The 23055-nt window shown below is 37.3% G+C and overlaps 3 protein-coding genes across 6 annotated transcripts in view; 1 reads left to right on the top strand and 2 right to left on the bottom strand.

Moving 5' to 3' along the window:
• Window positions 1–717: 717 nt before the first annotated feature.
• Window positions 718–5535, bottom strand: LOC144665960 (U11/U12 small nuclear ribonucleoprotein 25 kDa protein-like). The gene is made up of 4 exons (XM_078527286.1): window positions 5297–5535; window positions 4110–4215; window positions 2810–2884; window positions 718–1666 (listed from the first exon to the last, which is right to left on the bottom strand). The coding sequence occupies exons 1-4, from the start codon at window positions 5523–5525 to the stop codon at window positions 1609–1611; spliced, it is 468 nt and encodes a 155-aa protein (XP_078383412.1). The 5' UTR covers window positions 5526–5535; the 3' UTR covers window positions 718–1608.
• Window positions 5536–5612: 77 nt separating this feature from the next.
• On the top strand, window positions 5613–13479 carry LOC144666013 (FK506-binding protein 2-like). The gene is made up of 6 exons (XM_078527351.1): window positions 5613–5795; window positions 10364–10426; window positions 10526–10619; window positions 11964–11997; window positions 12197–12267; window positions 13281–13479. The coding sequence occupies exons 1-6, from the start codon at window positions 5691–5693 to the stop codon at window positions 13472–13474; spliced, it is 561 nt and encodes a 186-aa protein (XP_078383477.1). The 5' UTR covers window positions 5613–5690; the 3' UTR covers window positions 13475–13479.
• A 4838-nt stretch (window positions 13480–18317) lies between these two features.
• Window positions 18318–23055, bottom strand: part of LOC144665603 (diacylglycerol kinase theta-like) — a 30870-nt gene continuing 26132 nt past the window's right edge. For all 4 annotated transcript variants that reach the window (XM_078526858.1, XM_078526860.1, XM_078526859.1 and 1 more), the window contains 3 exons: window positions 22294–22347; window positions 21319–21417; window positions 18318–20547 (listed from right to left, as the gene is read on the bottom strand). In XM_078526858.1, the coding sequence (XP_078382984.1) occupies window positions 20437–20547; window positions 21319–21417; window positions 22294–22347 (264 nt within the window). In that variant the 3' untranslated portion in view covers window positions 18318–20436. The remainder of the gene's footprint in view (window positions 20548–21318; window positions 21418–22293; window positions 22348–23055) is intronic.

Raw genomic sequence — 23055 nt, 5'->3', positions numbered from 1 at the left:
TATACGTTGCAGCAACTCAAAGGAACGAGCAACATTTTTTCTGCGTTACTCTAGATTGATTCAAGAGCGTGGTTTTTGGTAAGGAAATGGGTCTTGTTCTTATGGGTGCTTTTAGCTACACGATACATGGACCCCGGCGCTATGGAAAACGATTTTTCGTGACTAGGTTGAAACAGCGGCTGGTTTTGCAGAACCGCATTTGTTGTCGGATGATATGAAAAACGATGGTTTTAAGCGCGTATTTCAAAAGCGAAAAAAATTGCTTTTTAGAATTTTTTAGCACTTTAAAAGCCTGAAAGTGTTTAAAGTAGGTCTTAAACTATAGGAAACTGGAATAAAAAAAATTCGTGTCATATGCACTTTAATTGTTTCGACTTTTCTTTCTTTTTTATTAAAACGTACATGCATGACAGTTCGTACTAATTACATTCAGTGGTGATACTTCCAAACATCGGATCGGTAAAACAGCGTCTTCAATTTTCGCCTTCGCGTAACTGCAAGCTTTCTCATCCTTTTAAGGGAGGGGGTGGGTGTTATATTCTAGGAGCATTATAATTTCGTCCGTTTCATTTATCGTTATCAACTGCGCTGCGCAGTTCTTGCTCTGCACGTTGTTTATTATTTTTTTTGTTTGTCTGTGAGCTGTCCCAAACCTCCACTCGGTCAAGCTTCAAGTCACGCAATGTTTAGAAGCTACGAATCAGTAACAAATGGGAAATTTCTTTATTCTTTAGTCTTTACAAAGAATGTTTAAATATGTTTTCGACATAAACAAGTGGTTACCAGTTCATCACGTCCATTTACAAAGCAACAGCATTTTCTGTGCCGAGACAGGTGGGCACCGGTAAATAAGGACTAATCACAACAGAAGCAATGAACAGAAAGATCATTTTTGTTAATTTAACTTTTTAAAACTCTTTACAGCGATTGGTTTAAAATAGATGAATATTTGCATGTGATAAGCTAATGACTTGACGTGCCTGGATTAAGTTTTATACAGGGAAGCCCTGCCCCAGGGGCCCTAGCCCTTCGTTGCAGGACGCGAATGAGAGGTGGCTGTATTTGCAGGCTACTGGGGCCCTTTATTGGAGTCCCTACTGTTTTTCCTGTCCCCATGCAGTCCACAATAGGAAATACCCCCCCCCCCCACCCCCTGCCGCCCCTCACTGGAATATAGGGAAACTTGCTTTCTCATAAAGTCAAACATGATCACATTGTGAAGGGAAGACATTAAACTCTGCAATACTCTACTGCGCAGCAGATCTGGGCAAGGGACCAGCACGGACCACACTTTCTCAAAGTCTTGAATGTAGTTACAGTGGTCCACATTGTCAAAGAGAAGGAAAATAACCCAACATGCATCTGGTACATCTGGATCAAGCACCAAGTCGTTGGGAGGGCACGACCAGAGGAAGTCATCTGAAATTCAGGCTATCCTTGGAACTTGAAGGGTTTAGGATTTAGCCTTCACTGCCATGGCAGATCACTTGGGCATGATTAGATCGTTCTCTGATCATCTGTCTTGTCGTTCAGTAGATTTTAGCAAGTGAATGATTAGTGGACAGTAAAACCACAATGCTTGTCCATTACTGGAACATGATGATGCAATTACTTTCTCCTCAACCTCTTGACAAAAGTGACCTCATCTTTACTTTGAATGCCATAGCTGCAGAAAAAAAAAACAATTAGCTAACTAAAAAAATAAATACATTTCTAAAAAGTAGGTACTGGTAAAGCCTGCTGTCAAGCCAAGTGGCTTATCAGGCTGGAGCTTATCCCGAGATGTCAGATATGGTTGTAGCATCCAGCCTCTGTTTCCAAAAGAAAAACATCGCTGAGATCACATTGGCTTAAAATATATCTTCCAGCCTTCAATAGTATTACATAAGTGGTGATATAGTTTTCATTTTTCTCCAACTTTTCTTTAAAAATGTCAATCTTTCCAGACTCAAAATAAAATTCCCTGACCATGAAGAATTTTATTTTTCCCTGACCATCTCCTGACCTGTGGCAACCCTGTCGCAGGGTTACCAACAGCAGTAAATTTGCTGGTACCCATTTATACACCTGGGTGGAGAGAATCTAGCACAACTTGAAACTGGATAAAGAAAAAAATTATTACTCAGGAAAATAACCCGACCCCCCCCCCCCCTAAAAAATATAATGGTCCGTCCCATATGAATAAAGATTATTGTTTTTCTGGTTGTTGTTCAACTAGGCTCTTACCGATAGTGCTAGCACTTTTTTTGGCATTATTTGGCTTCGCGAGCATTTTTTTTTACATTTTATCCCAAAAAGCACTGCTAGCATTATTTTGGATTTTCGACTGACTATTTGTATAATTTTGTGTTAAAAAGCACAATCTGACTTTATTTATGGCGTCTTAAGATGCATTATGCCCTCATTTTAGTCAAAGGAGCCGAGGAGGCCTGGGGAATAGGTTTGATACGTCAGTGGTTGCCTTCTAGAAACCCAGCCCATCACACTCGTTCCAAGATGACGTCATCCACATGTCATCGAGGAACAATGGAAGTCAGCCAGCCAAGGCAGAGATAGCTCGAGAGCGTACTCTGACATCAAACATTGATCGTTACGTTTTATTGTTGAAAAATATAACTGAAAATCTGAAAAATGTAATATTCTATGTTTAAAAAAATTGGAAAAAAGTGAGCATTTTTATGCAACCCACAAGCACTTTCTAAAAAAATTAGGATTATTTTAGCACTTTTTTGACAAAAAACGTGCACTTCTTTTAGCATTTAATGCTTTTTTTACGAGCACTTTCGGTAAGAGCCTATGTTCAACTCACTATGTAAGAGGTTGATGGTCCTCTGTAAGCTTTTGTCCCTGAAATGACAGCCAGTAGGTTTTCCACACATGCTTCCTGTTAAATATATGCCAAAATTAAACCATACCTTATGCACATAAATAAATTATTGTTGAAGTGTAAATACAAAAATTCATGCACAAAAAATTTAAGTACAATATGTAATCATACATTTTTTTTTACATAATTGATTTGTAACAAAAACAACCAAGGATACAAATGAATACACTTTTCAAAGCACACATTTACAGTAAAAATGAGTCTTGAACATTCCTACCATTAACAAAGTCGAGAATTCATAAATGGAAATTTAATTCTATTTTTCCTTTCAACATGTAATTCAATTCCTGGTTTTCATGTGACATCATCAAAATTCTAAAACCAAGAATCGCAAGACCCCTGAGTTTTTATCCTGCACTGGCTATTAGACATCCTTAATATATAACTTGTTGAAGGTTTTTAGCTTGATAGCATCCGCCATCTTTAAGAAAGAGCATTTTGAATTTTGGAGTTTCACACCACATGAGATCAAAGATGGCCGCCAGAAGGCTGTCTCGTTTTCTTAAAAAAATGCCTTATCCTGTGATTTTTAACAACTGAACAATAATTTATTGACGTTTTGCGAGAAGTGTTTATGTGAATGTTTACTTGTTCATGAGGGTGATTTGACCACTTTTTGTAGCCAAATTTAATGCCAAATGTTTTCATTGATTTCCGGCCGCCATGTTGGAGCCCAAGCAGTTGGACTCTAACATGGCGTTTCCATACTGTGCTCTCTAAATTTGCGTGAAACATTTTGATGGATAACTGGAGTACGGAATAACGTACAGACCTGAGACTTGGACAAGTAGTTTACATAGTAGTTTTCTACAACCTGTAATTTTCTTGATTTTTTTGACTATATAGTTTTGGATTTATTTTTTCGCGGCATGACAGTGAAAACCACCTATATATTTGACCAGAACTTGACTTAAACTTTAACATGCAGTTCAAGAAATATCCATAATTATCTCAAGAAATGAAATTGAAGGTGATTGGAATTTTTTTTTTTTTTTTTTTTTTTTGGGGGGGGGGGGGGGGTGTCAAGCCAAAAAAAAAAAAACAATCTGTTGGAAAGGTATCCATGGATATTTTCTGGAACAACACAATTGTTGATTCAATAAATGTAGGATTCACATGAAACTGGAAGCAATCCGTTGGTAACACCTCAATCCTACTAGACTTAATTATACAAAATACTTTTCATGCATTCAATGCTGAGTAAATTTCTATGTCTTCTCACCAAGAGATGATGTTTGGCCCTCCTTCTCTTGACAGCTTCAGTGAGATGTGTCTTTGAATTGCCTTCTTCAAGTCATGCACAGTTGCATTTTGTATGACAACAACAGCTGAAAATGTTGATTAATACAAAATGCATTTTGACATCACTTAAATAAAAATAGGGTGATACTATAGGTGGGTTGGGGGAAGGGCTGAGTAGTGAGCCCCCTTCCCCCAACCCAACACCCTCCATCTTTGTGCCCCTTTTTTGTCCAGGAAATTTTTAAAATTTGTTTAACTCTTTCACTGCTGACTTTTCTGTTTACCTTACTCCCCCACAGTGCTGCATTTTTTCCACAGTGCGTTGAATCACACAGTCACGCATCATATTAAACAATATCTTTTGTTCCATTCAAGCAATTTAATTAAGATTTTCAGGAGTTGTGCCTAACATAATTCTACATCGTAAAAAGCAACCTTTTCATAAATTCATAGCATTTTGATCCTTTCAGCAATTTCATTCGCCATCTGATAGCTTCCTTCCCAAGTGTGAAGGTTGTAACCATTGTTTTGCAATAGCCACCTCTAAAATACTCAATCTGTTCATTGACATCGCTTGATTCGTAAACCACAACTGTTATATTCTCGGCGAAACTCGGTTAGAATCTTCTCCGAAGCACTCCTCGATTGAAAATTTCTCATTCGACGCCATGTTTAAATGTCCTTTGGCCGTAAACAGCAACATTGTAACATGAATTTGTCAATAATACTCCGCCATTATATGCAAACGGCAAAAGATCGTGCTCGTCACGCTTTCCGGTTCTCCTAGAGGGTATCTGAAGTAATTATTGATAATAGCGTCCCTATTGAAGACAGTTTCGAAAGGAAATCTGGGATTGTTTATCATGTTGAGAAAACTCGACATCCACACTCAGAGTCACGAAATGAAATGTCGAGTTTTCTCGACAACCGCAGCGAAAAAATAGTTAAGGTATTTTTTGTAGCCATACTCTGAAAATTTTCCCAAAATGTAGGAGGTTGCATCTTAGAGAATGCATGACCTGGGGGGGGGGGGGTGGGGGAAGGAGGGACCCCACTTGGCCACTTCTCCCTAAGAGGTTGCGTCTGCCGTTACAGTCCCCTATTTCTAATTTTCCTAGATTCCACACAACTTCTAATCCAATTCTAGCAATGTAAAATGTTGCTTACGTAGCACAGTGCTCATCTCATCGTGCTGTCGAACGTTCACCACAATAGCGCGACCATGCTCCAACGCGATTTGCGAGTTAACCTCGTCAAGAGTCGGCTCATTCGGCAGCCCAATAAGCAAAGGGTCACTCATTATCTCAGCTAGCTTTTCACTAAAGAGAGACATGACTTCCGGGTGCGAAAGGCCATCAATGTTCTCTTCGTCGACTGCACCTTCTTCGTCCGACATTTTGTTTTGATGTCTCTTTCCCAGACTTCTTTCCGTCTGTGATTCTAGATCCCAGGGTCCTGGTGAAGATTTGCGCAGCGCGGACAGTTCGCGCCTGGTTTGATTTGCCTTGATAAGATAAACTTACACTCGAGAAAGATACAGTTAATTAGATAATGATTTCAAATGGAGCAGATCTACAGGTTACTGATTTTTAGTCTTTTTCTTGTGCTTTTTAATGGGTACGCCACAGGAGCAAAGAAGAAGAAAGATTTAGAAACAATTGTTGAGGTAGGCTTTCACTTTCTATGAAATTGTACACTATTGTTTTTTCGATCTGATTGCAATTCGTGCGCGATTAGATTCTCATTTTGGTTATCTGTTATTTTTAAAGGCTGTGCATCTATAACGAACGTTTTTTTTAGATAAAACATACGGTGGCCGATAAGAACAAAACACAAACACAATTCCCACAACACAAACACAAAACTTGAAACACAATCACAAAACCCACAGCACAAGCGCAAAACGTGAAACACAAACGCAAAACCTACAACACGAAAACGAAATGTGAAACACAATCCCACTAACTCAAAACACAACCGCAAAACCTACAACACAATTACAAAACCTGCAACACCAACACAAAACTTAAAACACAATCACAAAACCCACAACACTAAAACGTGGGAACAAAAGGACATTATTCGGGATTTCCCGCGTGACCAAGCCTTTCGTGATTGTGTGTTAAGATAGCAGTTGACCTCTGTCAAAAAAATTATTCTTCGCGAGAAACCGTCAATGCAATCACTTATCCCAAAAACCAACAGAGTCAGTTTGTCGTAACCATCAATATGCCAAGTGGCGTTAGGATCTGGGCAACTGTAAATGCGTCTTTGAAGACGTCTTGCTCTTCTTTATTGAACTCCAACAGGATCAATTTTTTTTCGGAGTCTCAATACAGTGTCACGAGATACACTTAAATTGCGTCTCGTTCTAAGACATCTTGTCATTGCGCTATATCCCATCAACATATATAACGCACAGCTCGCCTTATTTCGTTGTCCGTGGAGTGACTTCTTCTCCTTCGAAGATTGTATTTAATGTTGATCAGATTTTTCAGCTGTCTTAGGCTGATTTGAATTCCATTTTACGTAGTTAGAAAAATTACAATGCTAGTATACTTGTAGCCTGCACTCCAGTCGAGCGAATGCAATCTTCAAGCGATGCAAAATAATATAGAAAGGGTGATGTAGGTAGTCCATCCGCAGAGCAACACTTCTGCAAATTATATTAAAACAGCTTCAAAATAGTATCTTGAAATTTTAACTTTTTAAATACATTTTTAACCTTTCATTTATTTTTAATATAATTTAAATTGTAATTTTTATTCCTTCTTTAGCATATTTCTATTTTTTGGCGGGAGTTTCATCAATAGGACTAACCTCGGAACCCCCCTTTTATCGGTGTCTTTTATTATATATGAAATTTGAAATAAACATGTATGGATGTATCTGTATGTATGCCGAATAATGTCCTTTTGTATCCAGGCTCCAGGTTTCTGTGCCGGTGTTAATATAGTAATAATGTGTTAATACTTTGCGTTTCACGTTTTTTTCTTATGTTGTGGGTTTTGTGATTGTGTTTTAAGTTTTGTGTTGGTGTTGCAGGCATTGTTTGTGTTGTGAGATTTGTGATTGTCAGAGGATTGTGTTTCAAGTTTTGTGTTCTTGTTGTAGGTTTTAGGTTCGTGTTGTAGGTTTTGTGATTGTGTTTCAAGTTTTGTGTTCGTGTTGTAGGTTTTGTGTTCGTGTTGTAGGTTTTGTGATTGTGTTTCACATTTTGTTTTCGTGTTGTAGGTTTTGTGTTTGTGTTTCACGTTTTGTGCTTGTGTTGTGGGTTTTAATGTGATTGTGTTTCAAGTTTTGTGTTTGTGTTGTTGGAATTGTGTTTGTGTTTTGTTCTTATCGGCCACCGTAAAAACATGTTCTGCCTCGCGATTATCTTGCGCGAACACTCCCATTCTCTCGCACACTGCCTTTATTCAAAGTGTTCTAAATTTCACGTAAATCTTTTCAGACGCATTATTAGGAAAAACGAAAGTAAATTTATGCACTAGTATATATGTACATAACAGTTGCATTGTTCAAATCAGCGGTAAAGGGATTTTTATCGCAAAATTCGATATTTTCATAATTAAGGGAGGCGAACTGAAGTTTGTTGTGATACAGATAAGAATGTGTAATTTTGTATGCCTGTAATTCTTGCGGTGAATGTGGCTGTTTAATCGCTTCCTTGCTGAAAAATATACACTTAAGAATTTATCATGCAATGCTGTTTTTAAAATACCTTCAAGAATAAGAAAAAATCAGTTTTTTAGGGATGTATCATTTAATTCCACATAATTTCCATTCAAAATCTTGAATATCTGTTGTTTATAAGCTTAATCAAAATAAGTTTCATTTTTTTCCAATTCAGTGCAGCCACTGAGGAAAAATTGAAGCTACGGATTTATGTTGCTGTATTTTTAATTTGTTCCTTTTTAATTTGCTCTCAGATACAATTTTAGAGTGTTCATTTGAGAAAAGAGAAAACTTATTTTGCTGTTTTTACTGGTGTATAAATTTGTATAGCTAAGTCCCAGCAGGTGATGTCAACTGATGCTATGAATTAATTATGCATGACAATTCTTATCCTATAAGCAGTGATTTTTATCTTGGCTTTGAAAATCAATTATTTATAATAAAATTATTATTGTAAATATAGATTGGTCTGAATAATGCCTCAAAAAGTGTTCACTCAGGGTGTCACTGAGATTTTATCAGGAAATTATTCATTTTCTTTAGTTTTATAAATAGTTGAAATCGCATTTTCACAAGTGAATCATTTAGGATAAAATGAAAGGTACAGCTAAATAAATGTAGAATGTTATATACATCTTAATTATGTTAATTTTCAATATCTCGGCTTAAATTTAGGCCTTAATCTTTATTGATCAGTAGTGTATGTAATGTTGTTCCCTTTTTCTTAAAATAAAAAGCTAAAAAATTAAATGTGACTGAGAAATTTTTCATTGTGCCTTGCAGCCTCTTTTAAACACAACATGCTTGTTTCTAAAATCCTTATAATTTCATATTGCCAATTTTTTGTAAATTTTAATGTGGGATTTTTTCAAAGTAAATACATTAAGTTTATTAAATGACTTAAATCATTACCTTAAGAAGCAATATGTCAAAATCAAGAATATTATGTTTTACCTGAAGACGTGGTATGAGAAAGTCTAACAACAGACTTTCGGGCAGTTTTTAATATAAATATTACAGTTGATAGTCTTCACATTTTAAGTCCCAAGGATAAAAATAGGTGCTCCTTAGCATACTGTTCTTTAAGTAGTACGCATTTGGAGAATTTTTCTGATTAGAATTTGACAAGATGACTTCCTCTGGTGAATAAAAATTTTCTTGCTGGGTAACAGTAAATATATTATTTGAACACTTAAATCGGCATGTTAGTTGCCAAGTGATCCAACAGCTCTCGAATCCAAAGATGACTTCAGTTCAGATATATTTGTTGGAATATCAGTCATTAACAACACTCCTTGTCACGACAGTAATTGAAGGGCTCGGTGAAAAAAGGGCTTTGGGTAAAAAAGAAAAATACCAAAAGAACTCCAAATTTTGTGTGCGGGTTTGTTTACATGTGTTCAACATTTTACTAAATATATTTTCGCTGGCTTTTAAATAAATTATTAAAAAAGTTTTTCCTCATCTTTAGGAATTCCTTTATTTTAACGCAACAAAGGAACTTCAAAAGATGCCGATTGGACAAACCAGATCTTTTGCATACATATTTATTTCTCGAAAACGCAGCAAAATCCAGTGGAAATGAAAACAGGAAAAAGTTTTGCAGACATAAACAAACCTACATGTAAAATCTGGAGTTGTTTCCATGATGTTCAATTATAGTCAAAAATCGCAACTGCCCTTTTTCCACTGAGCCCATCAATTATGATGCTCTGCGTATGATGACTTCATGTAATAAACACCTAATTCAGTTATTGTCATTTATTAGTGGACAGGTGATGTTTCCATGGCGATGTACCTGCATTCTACTATGTATCTGTTGTGGTTTGAATTTGTTTTGGGATCTAAAATTTTTCAGACTACAGTAAGATTTTCATTTTCCTTTGTTTTAGATTGTGATAATGAATATGAGACTGTGAAGGAAAAATAAAATAAAAATCAGATTGGTTAAAAGACTTTTAAACCAAAGATAAATTTAAGACACAACAAATAAATGTACCCTCTCCATGATCCATCTGCCCAAAATTAGTATTAATAGTCAAACCCATATCAAGTGGCCAGATTTAGGAAATGACATGTGGTCACTTAATAGAGGGGTTCCACAGAAAGTAGCCAAGGAATGGTAGAAACCACTTCATTGCCAGGAAATTACACTGAGCGAAGAATTAACGTTTGGTACTACTGGGACACAAACACATGGATGAAAGATGACACCGTAGCGTAGTGACGAGCAAATTATTAACCTAGTTACCAGGAAATCAAAAGTTTATCACTTAACATTATGGTGACAATGGAATTGGGTCAGTTGCATGCTTCTGTCAGTTGACTTTTTTTTAAGGTTTATTATTAATAATATTTTCTGCAGCCTGCAGAAAAATATGAGTGCCGGTAATTAGTAGTTTGTTGCCAATTATTATCTGATAAGCCACTGAGTGAGGAATTTATTGTTCCACTACACTTTTCTTATCACTTTGCTAAAAAAAAAAATAGGGAGGGCATAGTGTTACAAAAGACAACAAATCATAAAATTTGTGTTTATTTTTTTCATCTCTCTAGTACAAACCTGGCACCTGCAAAGACAAAGCGGATAATGGAGACATTGTGTCTGTACACTACACAGTATGTATCTCTTGGTTGTGTTATAAGGCAAAATCAATTTAATTCAGTAAGATCTTTACTTTTTTATTTTTAAAATATAAATATTTATTAACGTTTTAGGGTAAGCTGGAAAATGGTCAAATGTTTGATTCATCCCTTGCAAAAGGAAGAGAGCCCCTAGAATTCCAATTGGGCAAAGGAAAGGTCATAAAAGGTATGTGTAAACATGAAACTTGTTGCAAGCAATTAATAAATAACAAAAAAAAAAAAGGTAGTGGAAACATGAAACTTGTTGCAAACAAGTTAATTAATAAATGTTAATTAATATGTATAACTACAAAATGCAATAAATACCGTATTAATTCTGAAATGTCACTTTGATAGATAATGCCCTAGCCTTGTAGAGAAATTGTTTGGCTGACATCATGCAATCATTATTTTGTTTAATAATAAAAATAATTTTAATCATTTCATCTCATAAAACCAAAAGAACTGCCTCAGCCCATCCATCCCCAGCTGTCCTTCTTTGGATGGAGCGCAGTTTGCATACCTGCCAACTTTTTCTGGGTCGAACGCGTGAGATTTTTATCCTGAGAGTGCTGGGATTTTCAAAGACGATACGACCATGCCCGACGTTTTCCAAAGCTGTCCGAAGTATTCCGAAGTATGTTCCAAACATATCCCGATACCAGTGTGTGGAGGTGTTTTGCTAAACACGACCTTGTTCCCAATGCTTTTATTGTCAAAACTCGGAGATGTTAGGGAAAGTATCGTTATTTACTCATTTTACATGGAGTTTTCGTTTCCCACATTGGTTTGAGTTCACATATTTTTGGAAAGTGTGCTTAATTATGGTTGTAATAACTCAGATTTTCAACAGGCGTACGTGTGAAGTACGTGTGAAGCGCATTTGAACATATACATATGAAAAATGCGCTATATAAATACATTATCATATCATTATCAGGCGTGAGAAATTGGCATTAAGTTTCGTGGGCCAGTGTACATGTTGTACTGGCAAAGTCTCTATTTCACCAGCCATTAACCATGTCAAGCCCTGCAATCTGTGTTTTCTGCTTCTTGCCAGCGAAATGCACATAATGGTGCCTGAGAATTAATACGGCAGTCAAAAGGGTGTTTCTCCCAGGGGGGGGGGGGGGAGGTACTTGCAGTATACATGACTGGGAGGTCAGACGTATTTTTTGGGGTTGAAAATTTGTACACTCTCGGGTTTTTCTTTCGGTCAAAAGATCTGTCATGTATTTTTTTAGGTCTTAAAGTCTGTTTGATTGAATAAATCAGTATCGAGGTGCTAGGTCTTGTACGTTTTGGGGTAGAAAATTTTGATGCCAAGTATTTTTTTGCGTGTAAAATTTCAGGCTCATGTATTTTTTGGGTTCCCAATATGAAGCTCCGTTGGACCCCCCCCCCCCATCATGTATACTGCAAGTACCCCCCTGGGGTGTTTCTGTGTAGAGGCTTTTTTTACCTAGTTAGTACAAAGCAAAACATCCCAACATTTCATTTCTAAAACTTAGCTTTCTTCTGTTGTTAACAGGTTGGGAGATGGGCATAAAAGGAATGTGTGTGGGGTAAGTTCATTTTTCTTATTAGGAAGAGGAAATTCATTATGTTTATAATGTCAAAATTTTCTGCTGCATATTGTCATGAAATATCATTGTGTAGCAGACAAGGAATCAATTATAGGCCTGCAGTGTGAGTTTACTGATGCCTTAAAGCCTTTTTTAAAAAACTGTCCTGACTAGTGAAATGTTGACTGTTTCATTTCAGTGAAAAAAGAAAGTTGATTATACCTCCACATCTGGGCTATGGAGCACGTGGAGTTGAAAATGTCATTCCACGTGAGTACACATATCCAAGCATAACTTCTACTTGTGATTAACTCGTGTTTCCAACACTTCTTGCGACATTGGAAGGCCAAATGAATAAACATTATAAATTATTGTGCAGCTCCAGAAAATATCCCTTCCCACCCCATGGAAGATCACTGGAAATTCCAAGTACTAGGTGGGGTCTAAAAAGCCATATTTTTAAAGAGAGAATGGGGATTCACTGGAATTTCCTTTACACGAGTCATACATGTAGGTAGTATTTCAAACACTATAAAAAGACTTAACTTAAGTTAGGGGGTGACTGAACTTGTTTTGGGGCTACATAACTTTAGTGTTTGGGGCAAGCGTAACTTCATTTTTGGGACGACGTGACCTGGATTGGGGCAATGTAACTTGGGGCAACTGTGCAATGGGGTGTCACGACCTGCTACCATTATGGACCATGTCAGGAGATTCATTAAGGTTTTGAGCAGGTGGGCATCAGGGCCTGGCACCCAGGCAAAGTATCTGCAAGGCCCTACCCTCATTGGTAAACTAAAGTCGGTTCAGATGTTGAAAACAGCCGGGCAAAGTCCTGTTCACATCTGGTCAATTTGCCCTGTGCTTGGCCCTTAATGAAACCCCTGCCAAGTGAACATAGACTTTGTAAACATTGGGATGCATTTGATCAAAACATATATGTCGGGTAGCAGGTCTTACAAGGTCTCAAAAGAATGGCTTGCTACCCCTTGAGAGAACAAAAGAACAAACAACAGGAACAGTGCCCCACTAAATAGCAACTGCTACACTAGACGACCAGTAGAATAACAAGCTTATGAGAGGTACCAGGGCCGTGCCTACGATTTTTTGTCTGTGGGGGGCAACTGGGGTTTTTTAGTTTAGTTTTTCTTTTTTTTTACTTTAGTTTTCTTAGTTTTTTAGTTTTCCAGACGGGGGCAACTGCCCCCCAGCTAGGTACGACCCTGGGTACTACACTACTGTAACACACCTAACACACTCTTTACTTTTTTTTCATTACACAGCAAATTCTGTACTTATTTTTACCACGGAACTCATGTCAATCAAGAGGAAGTCGCTGTTCGATCCAAAGCTACTGCTACAGATAGGATTTTGGCCATTACTGGCTGGAATGATTTTGTATTACCTGTATAAAAAGGCATCTAAAGAACCTACCAAAGTTGAAGCCAAGTCAAGCAAGAAAAATAAAAAGAAATAAAACTATCCTCCATTGTTCAGCTTATCTGAGATGAATTATAATTGACTACAGTTGGTGGTAGTACAAAATGGTTGACAGAAATGGAAAGAACATGATGAAATACACAAGGTTGACAATTTTGTGCTCACTAATGCTTAAGCGTGATATTTTGTGGTGGTTTGAAAGTTTGAAAAATTTAATAGAAGATTTTTATAGAAAAAAGTTGCTGTATGGCAAGGCCTGCCATCCAGCATAAACATAGGCACGCTAAGCGTGCAGGAGTTATTTTTTCAATTTATGGGGTGGCTTGGGGTGAAACTGGGTGATTGTCCTGTTGGGATGGTTTATGCCATGGGTTGAGTTGGCGGCCCACGAAGTCACTTTTTGCACAAAATTTGCTTGCAAACAAAATAACTTTTACGTGCATTTTGATACATCAGAACTGTTTTACTCAATATGTAAATTTTCATCATTTAATTGAAAAACAAAAACTAATTCAATTATCAAAATGTCACAAAATGGCACGTTCTTATTCTGTTTAAGCGGTTATGGGCTGCGGTCACATCTACGACGTAACTAAAGTTTAACTATAGTTAAGGTGGATTTCCACTGACGCGTAAATATTTACGTACGTAAAACGTGCGTAAAAAAAGATACGTAGGCAAATTTCCACTGTCGCGTAAAAAGTAATAAAAAGCGTTTCCTTTTTACGCGCGTTGAACGTGCGTAAATGCCCGCCATACTGAATTATCAAGTTGGTGAATAGAGTGCGTGATTGTCGGCCATATTGGAGAAGTGAAACAAAAAGTTGTTTTTCCTTTGGGAAAAAATCATTAACATTTTTATGCAAATATCTTGTTGTTTGACTCTTCCAACATGGCTGCCATGAAAACACTTTGTACCAAACGCTAGAAAAAGAAATGCGTGAATATGACCAAGAGGCACTTTATAAATACTTCCGAAAGACACCATCAAGTAAAAGAGGATTTGAGGCGACCTTCCCGGATTCCCGGTTCAAAGTGTACGTGACCTGACGCCAGGCGTTTTCTTTCACTACTGCGTTCGTGTAATTTGGTTCTGTAGCCAGTTCTATAGATTATTTCTTGAAATGTTAAGACTTTCTCGATGAGAAGTGTTTTTACATCTGAATGTTTTCCCAAGTAAATAATAATAATAATAAATATATTTTTATAGCGCCTATCCAGGCCTGCTCTAGGCGCTTTACAAATGTTTAAAAAAATATATATATATATATATATAATAAAATCAATAAAAATTTTGTTAAAATTAGCTGAATAAATCTTAAAATTAAAAATTTGCATTAAAAGTAATAAAAAGTAAAAATCGCTAAGAGTAATAAGTTTTAAAAAGAAACGTTTTGAGTTTTGATTTAAAAGAACTTAAATTGTCACACGAGCGGATAAAAACAGGCAAACTGTTCCAAAGTTCAGGCGAGGAAACAGAAAAAGCTCGAGATCCATAGGACTTGAGGTGGAATTTGACAGGGTTGAGACGTGAAGAGTGTGATGATCGGAGGGTTCTTGAAGGTTGGTAGTACGTTAGCAAATCTTGAATGTAGATAGGAGATTGTTGATGGAGAGCTTTGAAGGTAAGTAGCAGAATCTTGAATTAAAGGGCGATTTAAAACAAAATGGTTTTCCACATGGTTAGTGGTGTCATGTGACGAAATCCAAAAGTATGATTGGGTAAATCGTTGCGTAACCGCAGACAGCCGCGAAAAAAGTTGAACTCGGTTCAACTTTTTTCAAAACCCCAAAATCGCTACGCGCGTAAACGTGCGCGTCACGTGCGTAAATACCTGGAAAAAAACGTGGCATTGGAAATTGGACAACGTAAATTCGACGCACGTAATCGCGCGCGTAAAATTTCATTTTACGTACGTTTATATTTTTTACGCGCGTTAACGTGCGTAAACAAAAACGCGACAGTGGAAATCCACCTTTAGTCTCAAGTTACGTGACGTCATACCTAACTATAGTTAGTGCTTTCTGTCGTCTTTGCGGTCACACCAATGCAGTTAACTATAGTTAGTTCTGATTAGGTTGTGAATAATTTGGTATTTAAATTAGTTCATGACAGCCCTTGTTGTTTATTTGTGTCCAGTTGTTCCTCTATTTTTTTCTATTTTTGCACGGCATTTCGGCGTTGAAGAAAATAAAATGAAGTAAGGATGCTAGAAACCGAAGAATTCAAGCTTTATTTTTGCTAACATTGATGATATGTAATTTCTTGGCATGTTGTTTTTCTTGTTTTCCTTCCCTTGACGCTTTGTTTTGCATATTTATGTTCATCTCGCACGTGCGAAAAGAATTGTCGCATTCTGATTGGCTTTTCGTTTGTAAACTTAAGACTAACTCATGAACCTTGCTTGGGTATAACTATAGTTAGTGTGTATTGTTTTGGATCAGCGAGGCGTAAATTTTCTAACTATAGTTAGGGCGAACAGAGAAGCGGTCACATTAAAAATATAGCTAACTATAGTTAACGCCGTCCTAACTATAGTTAGTAGTCTAGATGTGATCGCAGCCATTTTGTTGCTAGCTTTGTTGCAACCGTAACGTGTTACTTCTGTTTGTTACGGAATACTTTTGGCTATTTGCCAAACACTGAAACATGATATTGTTGTTTTTCTCACTTTTGTAACATGAGACCTCTGTTTTTTAAAAACGAACGTAACACGATACCCTTGTTTTTCTCGAAAAAGCCACGATTCCATATAGACATTGAACGAAAAGTACTATAATAAACGAAGTAATAAACGCATCAAATCAAAAACCACTTTCTTCGGGAAAGTTCTTTAAAGCGCAGTGCACCTGGAGTATTTGTTTTCTGTCAGAACTGTTCGACAAAGATTTTCGTTCATTCGCAACCTAAATTCTATTCAACAAACAAGAACTAATTGAGTTATCGAATTGTCACGGAATGGCACGCTCTTATTCTGTTTTTACTCTCGATCGTAGTTGCTTTTAACAGCAAAGTTAATACTTGTACCGGTTCATTAAATGTTTGAACGAGATGTTTTACAGTTGATTTCAGTTTACTTTGGCCGCCCGCTTTGCGAAGTTTGTTGGGAAATTGGAAACTTTGTTATGAAGTTGCCAATTACGTTGCGAGTTTGCGAATCAAATTGCGAACTTCGATAAGTTCCCAACTTCGGCCCGACTGAACTTTCGAAGTTTTAGTTGTTGAGGAGAAACAAGACATGTTGCTCGAAAGTCATGGCGATTTCTGAACTCGAAGATTTTAGAGCTTGTCAAGGAAAGTTGAAGTGGCTTGAAGTGCAAGACAACGTTTCGCATCAGCGATCACGCAAGTGATTTGGCGATAAATAAATTTTATGCAGGTAGAAATTTGGTCAAATTTTAACTTTTTTGTATGAAAACACATATTTAACGATTTCTGTGAGGCATAATCTTCACTGTCTTCAATTTCAAGTCTTCTGCGTTTGTAAACCGGATGAAACTGGATGGTTTATTGATTTTAATCGAAGCCGACGCGACGCGACAGACTAATTTGTTCGAAACAAAATTTTTACGGCTCGCTGAACATAAAAGTTTTTTATTTTTATGACATTTGTTTCCAACAGTTTAGCGTAGCAAAGCCCTTTTTGATAACATAATTATAGAAGGTTTTATTAATTTCGGGCCGAAGTTGGGAACTTTGTATCGAAGCTCACAATTTGATTCAAAAACTCGCAACCTATTTGGCAACTTTATAACAAACTTTCCAATTTCCCAACGAACTTCGCAAAGCGGATGGCAAAAGTAATGACCACATTATTCTTCAAATCTGCTTTGTGCAAATGGAAAGCTAGCCTCATCAAACGTACGCTCGAATAACAAGTTAGTGTTGGGCCTTTTGCTCACGGCGTGTGCGTTGTAAGCAGGCGGGCGTTACGAAAAACGTTTTTAATCCAGGGTTAAATCACAACTCACCGATTCCGCCTCCTTCTAATCTAAAAACTTCGAACGAAATTGCTGACTACGTCAGATTGCTTCCCCTTTATAAACTGCAATTTTATTGGTTCTGATAGTACCTGAAATCTGATTGGTGTGACAAACACACATACTTCACTGACTGATTACAAGGACACGACGACTAAAGAGCTATTTTTGAAAAAATAACTCAAAAATCCTTTAAATTGTTAAAACTTTCAGACCACCATAAAATCTCACGCTTAAGCATCAGTGGTGTCAAAATTGGCAACCTTACTAATTTCAAAATGCTCTTTCCATTTCTGTGAACCATTTTGTTCTACCACCTATTGTTATGATTGGCAAGGTCACATGACCATATCCCGCAAAGGGCCAAATGGTCCTGAGATCCTCCAATATTAGCTGGCAACGTAGGCCCCGCAGCTACAAAGCTTGGCTTCTCCTTGGTGAACCAGACACAGATGACATAAAATAATAGAAAAAAATGACAAATTACAATAGTACAGACCAACATACTTTGCTCACAAAACAATCACTGTTATGGTTAAACAGTGTTCTTATTTGTGTCCTGGTGAGCAAAGGAGCCCAAAATCTTTGCATTTCTATGCTTACCAAGATTAATATCTGGCTTTCTGCACACATTGCAGGCCTATGTTAGATTATTGTCTGTCTATGCTTGCAAGCCTATAATGTTAGCTTACTACTCTCTGGACGCATTGCAGTCCTGTAAATTAGATTTTTATCTGGCTTGCTGCACGCATGCTCTCTGCACGCATTGCAGGCCAATCATCTAGCTCTTGTAGACCTATAACGTTAGACTGTTATCTTGCACTCTGCACGCAATGCAAGTAGTAGACACAAAAATACGAAGAAACTTGCAAAACAAAGAATCAAACCACAAAGACTGGTCTTTAAAAGTTTATTTTCTTTGAAGCACCTTTACACTGATTTATCACTGTATGTGCTGATGAAAATATAAACAAAAGGTTAAATAATAAAAAGCTTAATATATAAACCTTAAGACTGAATCTCCTCTGTAGCTGAGCCATAGTTATTAGTGCTTTGCTGTACATATTCTTTGTGAACCAATAACTATTCATTAAAAATACTATCTAAAATTCTCATTATTATTAAATTCTTTTTACCCAACGTCAGCTGCCAGCATCAAAATGATCTTCATTGCGTCTGATACATTTTGTATAAAAGATTCTTGGTACATTTTGGTTTTACATCAAGACTAGCCTGTAGCCCAGATGTTTTGTGGAAAGTGTTTAACGAGAATGGTAAATTATTGTGGGCCACAATTGTCACGGCAATACAAACTCAACTCATGGCAAGACAAAGTTATCTTACAACTGCTAACCAACTACCTTTTAAGGTTACTATTGTTTTATACCTGCCAACTTTTTTTGGGTCAAAGGCGTGAGATTTTTATCCTGAGAGTGCCAGGATTTCCGAAAACGATACGACAATGTCCGAAGTTTTCCGAAGACGTCCGAAGTATTCCAAAGACGTTCAGAACATATTCCTACCCAGTGCGTGTAGGTGTTTTGCTAAACACGACTTCGTTCTCAATGCTTTTTTGTCAAAACTCTGAGATTTCGGGGAAATTATCGTCATTTACTCATTTTATATGGCGTTTTCTTTTCTCACATTGGTTTGAGTTTACATTTTTGGAAAGTGAGTCGTTTGTGGTTTTAAAAACTCACATTTTCCGATGTGAGAAATTGGTTCGTAAGCGTGAGTTGGCGTGAGATCGAAGTTTTCAACTGGCAGGCGCGAGACTCGCGCCCAAGGCGTGAGAGTTGGCAGGTATATTGTTTAATAGCGACTATTAATTTTAGCGAATTTGGCGAGTTGGGCGAAAATCGCTAAATTTAGTACTCGCTAACATTTGTCTCGGTCATATTTAATAATTGGAAAATTAAGTACCCCCCCTCCCACCCCAAAGGAAAACAAAAGTAAACATAGGCGACTTGAAAAATTCTTTACAAAATGGATGCTGCATGTTAACTTTGTTCTTTCTGACAATGTAAATGTTCAGCCAATTTCTAGCGAGTTTGTTCTTTTCCTGAAAATTTATTTCCATCTTGGCTAAATGTTCATTAAAAACTGGTTTACACAATATCCCTTTTTAAAAAAATATTCGGAAAATCGCTCAATTAAATAGTCGGTAAGTTTTGCTAAGAAAATCGCTAAATTTAGTAGCCACAAACAATAGTTTTCTTTGTCATGCCTTGATTTAATTTTGTTTTGCCGTGGGTTTACTTTGCGTTGCCACGAGTTAACTTTGTTTTGCCGTGTATTAATTTTGTTCTGCCATAAGTAAATTTTGTTTCGCCGTCAGATAACTTTGACTTGCCGTGAGTTGAGTTTGTATTGCCGTGAATTTATGTTTTGCCGTGACAGTTGAGGGCCACCGTTTGTAAAACATCTCAAGGCAATTGTCAAAATAATTCCTAACTGCACCTGCTCACGAAGAAATGACTAATCAAATAAACATATTGAAGGACCGTAGCCACGGTTAAGCATAATAAAAATTTTAAGAACGATCTCTGGCTAAAAATGTTTAAAAATATACTAGCTTTCGACTGTTAGACTTAGTCTTCGACGGGTAAAAATATGTAGACTGTAGATCTAACAGTCGAAAGCTCGTATATTTTTAAACATTTTTAGCCAGAGATCGTTCTTAAAATTTTTATTAGACCAATCAAATGGTAATAACACAATTTAAATGGGTGCGTGTGTGCGTGCGTGTTTTTTTCAAATTTGTAATACCTGCATGTTTGACATGACAAGGTTAAAGAAATGTACATGTAACACTGATCACGTAAAGGAATAACTGGACAAAATACTAATAATAATTCCACGTTGCTTTTCTGCTAAATGAGTATGTTTGATAACAAGCTAAGGTTGATGAGGAAATGATCCTGCATTCCTTTCACCACGGAGTGGTGCAAACGACACTAACTATAGCAAAAACTATTTACAATTTGCTAGTGAAAAAGCCTGTGATTAGAAATGTGTTCAGTCTTCATAAAAAATACTCCTTGTGTTGGTGCGTGACGAGGGTCGCGACGAACTTGATGGTCTTCTTGGGTTCTTCACTTTGACTTTCCTTTTGGTTAACATCAGGGCCTACAGAAAATGAGGAGTGAAATTACAGCAGTTACGGTGAGAATGCGAAAACTGTAAACACTTTGATTATACTTTGAAGAAGAAGTAAAGGAAGAAGTTGACAAATAATTTACGATTTATAATCTGCTGGCTCCATCTCTGTCCATTTTTTTTATATTTCATGCAGTTCGAGCTATCATTCGATAGTTTTCTGCAGAAATTTACATATGAAAGATAGAGAAAAGTGTTCACGGTTTTCTGGTTCACACTGTAAATTGGATCAAAATTTTTGAAATATTGCCCAAGCCATTCTCTGCCTGCCCGCCCGCCCACAATTTCCAGTGAGTTACCTTTTATGAAGTGAAGGAAAAAGGCAAGTACTTCATGGTAACTCAACGTGGCGATCAACATTTTGCCGCCCTACCCCAAATAAATGCTAACCGTATAAAGCAAACAGTAGTGCTAACCCCAAGCAAAATGCAGGGCGACTATGGGGTGTCTTTAACAACATGAATTAACATGAATATTATATGCCGAAAATGTGTTTGATTTTAATGAAAATAAACATGTGAATAAAACTTAATTTCCTATGATTAAGGTTTTTACACTTGTAAGGACTTGATTTGAAATAGTGACACAAAGAACTCAGAAATGGCCTAATCCCTAACACAAGTTTGACTGCTCCTGGTTTCAATACTCATGGACTAATTATATTCCAACAGCTTTAAGTGTGGACAGGCATGAAAAGTATTCCAAGTTGGTAACTATATAACACAGCCCCTTCAACATTACCTGTGTGAGTATTGGCCGCACAATCACATTCCCAGCGGCCTGCATCCAAGGTTCGCCGTCAATCTGTACAGGCATCTCAGATTTCAGTTTGATGTTGATCTGCAATACACAACACAAATTAATACATTTTATATCAGTGGTGACAACGAAAACATTGCCAGCAAATACATGAAATAAGGGCCTCTTCACATGAGTCCGGTTTACGGGCTGTCTCGGTTAACAGGACCGATTTTGACGTCTGTTAATATGGAACATTTTAGCCCGGTTGACCGAGATAAAATTCAAGAAACGAAACCAAAATGGCGACACATGAAGTTGCATTGTTCGCGTCTATCGTAGCTTTGTCGACCCTTGTAACTTAAATTATAAAGGTAAAATTAAGCCATTTTGACCACCCAGTTACGAAAGGGAAGCTATTTTCTCAAAAAATGTTGCCTCCCGGCGACCGGGCTGAAGTGTTCATATGGGAAAATTTTCTTCCCGGTTGCAGAAACCGAGATCTCGGTAACCGGGCTGGCCCGCCTTCTCATATGAACACATCAAAAGTTTTACAAAGAAAAAAGGAGTGAGCCGAGATCTCGGTAACAGGATCATATGAAGAGGCCCTAAGATTGATAATTCGTACTCACTGCACTTTTTAAAACATTTTTCCATCCCCACTCACTGTTTTACACAATTCTCACTTTTTCACCCCCGCCCTCTCGCACTTTAACCCCACTATCCTACTCTCTTAGGCCACTTTTGCTCTTTTTACCAACCCTCCCACTCTTTTTCCTCACCCTTACAGTCTTTGCATACCCTACCCTTTTACTCCTCATCCTTCCACACTTTTACCCCATTCTTTCCACGATATCACTCTTTTACCCCAATCTCCAAATCGTTTTCTTCAGTATTCCACTCTTGACATATGACTTTTGGTGAGTACTGTATCATACATAAAGTTACTTTTTTGAACAACTGGTGAACTATTCTAACCTGGGCTCCCTGTGCTAGTCGTATTCCAGTTCTGATTCCACTTTGAATTTGACCCTACAAACAGTTCGGAAACATTATCTTTGTACAAAATCAAATTATCTGTAAAATAATATTATGGAATTTAAGTTCAGCCACTTAATTTGGAAGGAAAGATGAAAGCAACAGTAATTAAGCGCAGTGTTATACATCTCCACTGATACAGCATGCTGGGGATAATAAATATTTGACATTTGTTTATCCTCGCTAGCTCAGTGTTCTAGCACTAATGATCACTTTGCTAGTGAGGCCAAGCATTCAAACTTGATAAACAGATATCACAAACTTAACATAACAAGGTTAAAAATCCTAACTGGCAAGAGGCAAAACCGTTGGCTACTTACAGGCCTGGCCAAGGAGTTGAACTCGGGACAACCGTGAAATAACTCTACTGAAGAAGTGGTCAAAATGGGACCTGAACCCGGGACCTCCGGATTTCAAGTTTGGCATCTTAGCCACTCGGCCAAGTTGCCTCCTTACGAAATGTAGAGGAGGTGTGCCGTAACTGATCTTATAAACGCCAGTGGTATCTTAAATTTTAGGGGTCCTTAGGGAGTGGGAAGCGTCAAATAGATATAAGGCGTTTATTTCACTTTAACTGTAACAATGTCAACAAAACAAATAAGACGTGTAGTTTGCTTATCATTTGAAATCGATTTCTTCGTTGTCACAGAGGTCAACCATGAAACTAACTAAATTGCGCGATTTTACACTATGGAGTGTTGC

Source organism: Oculina patagonica, chromosome 9 (genome assembly GCF_052425735.1).
Source record: "Oculina patagonica isolate OP01 chromosome 9, crgOcupat, whole genome shotgun sequence".
In the NCBI taxonomy this organism is placed as follows: Eukaryota; Metazoa; Cnidaria; class Anthozoa; order Scleractinia; family Oculinidae; genus Oculina; species Oculina patagonica.
The sequence above is the reverse complement of the archived record's forward strand: the minus strand, read 5'-3'. Positions and strand labels throughout refer to the sequence as shown.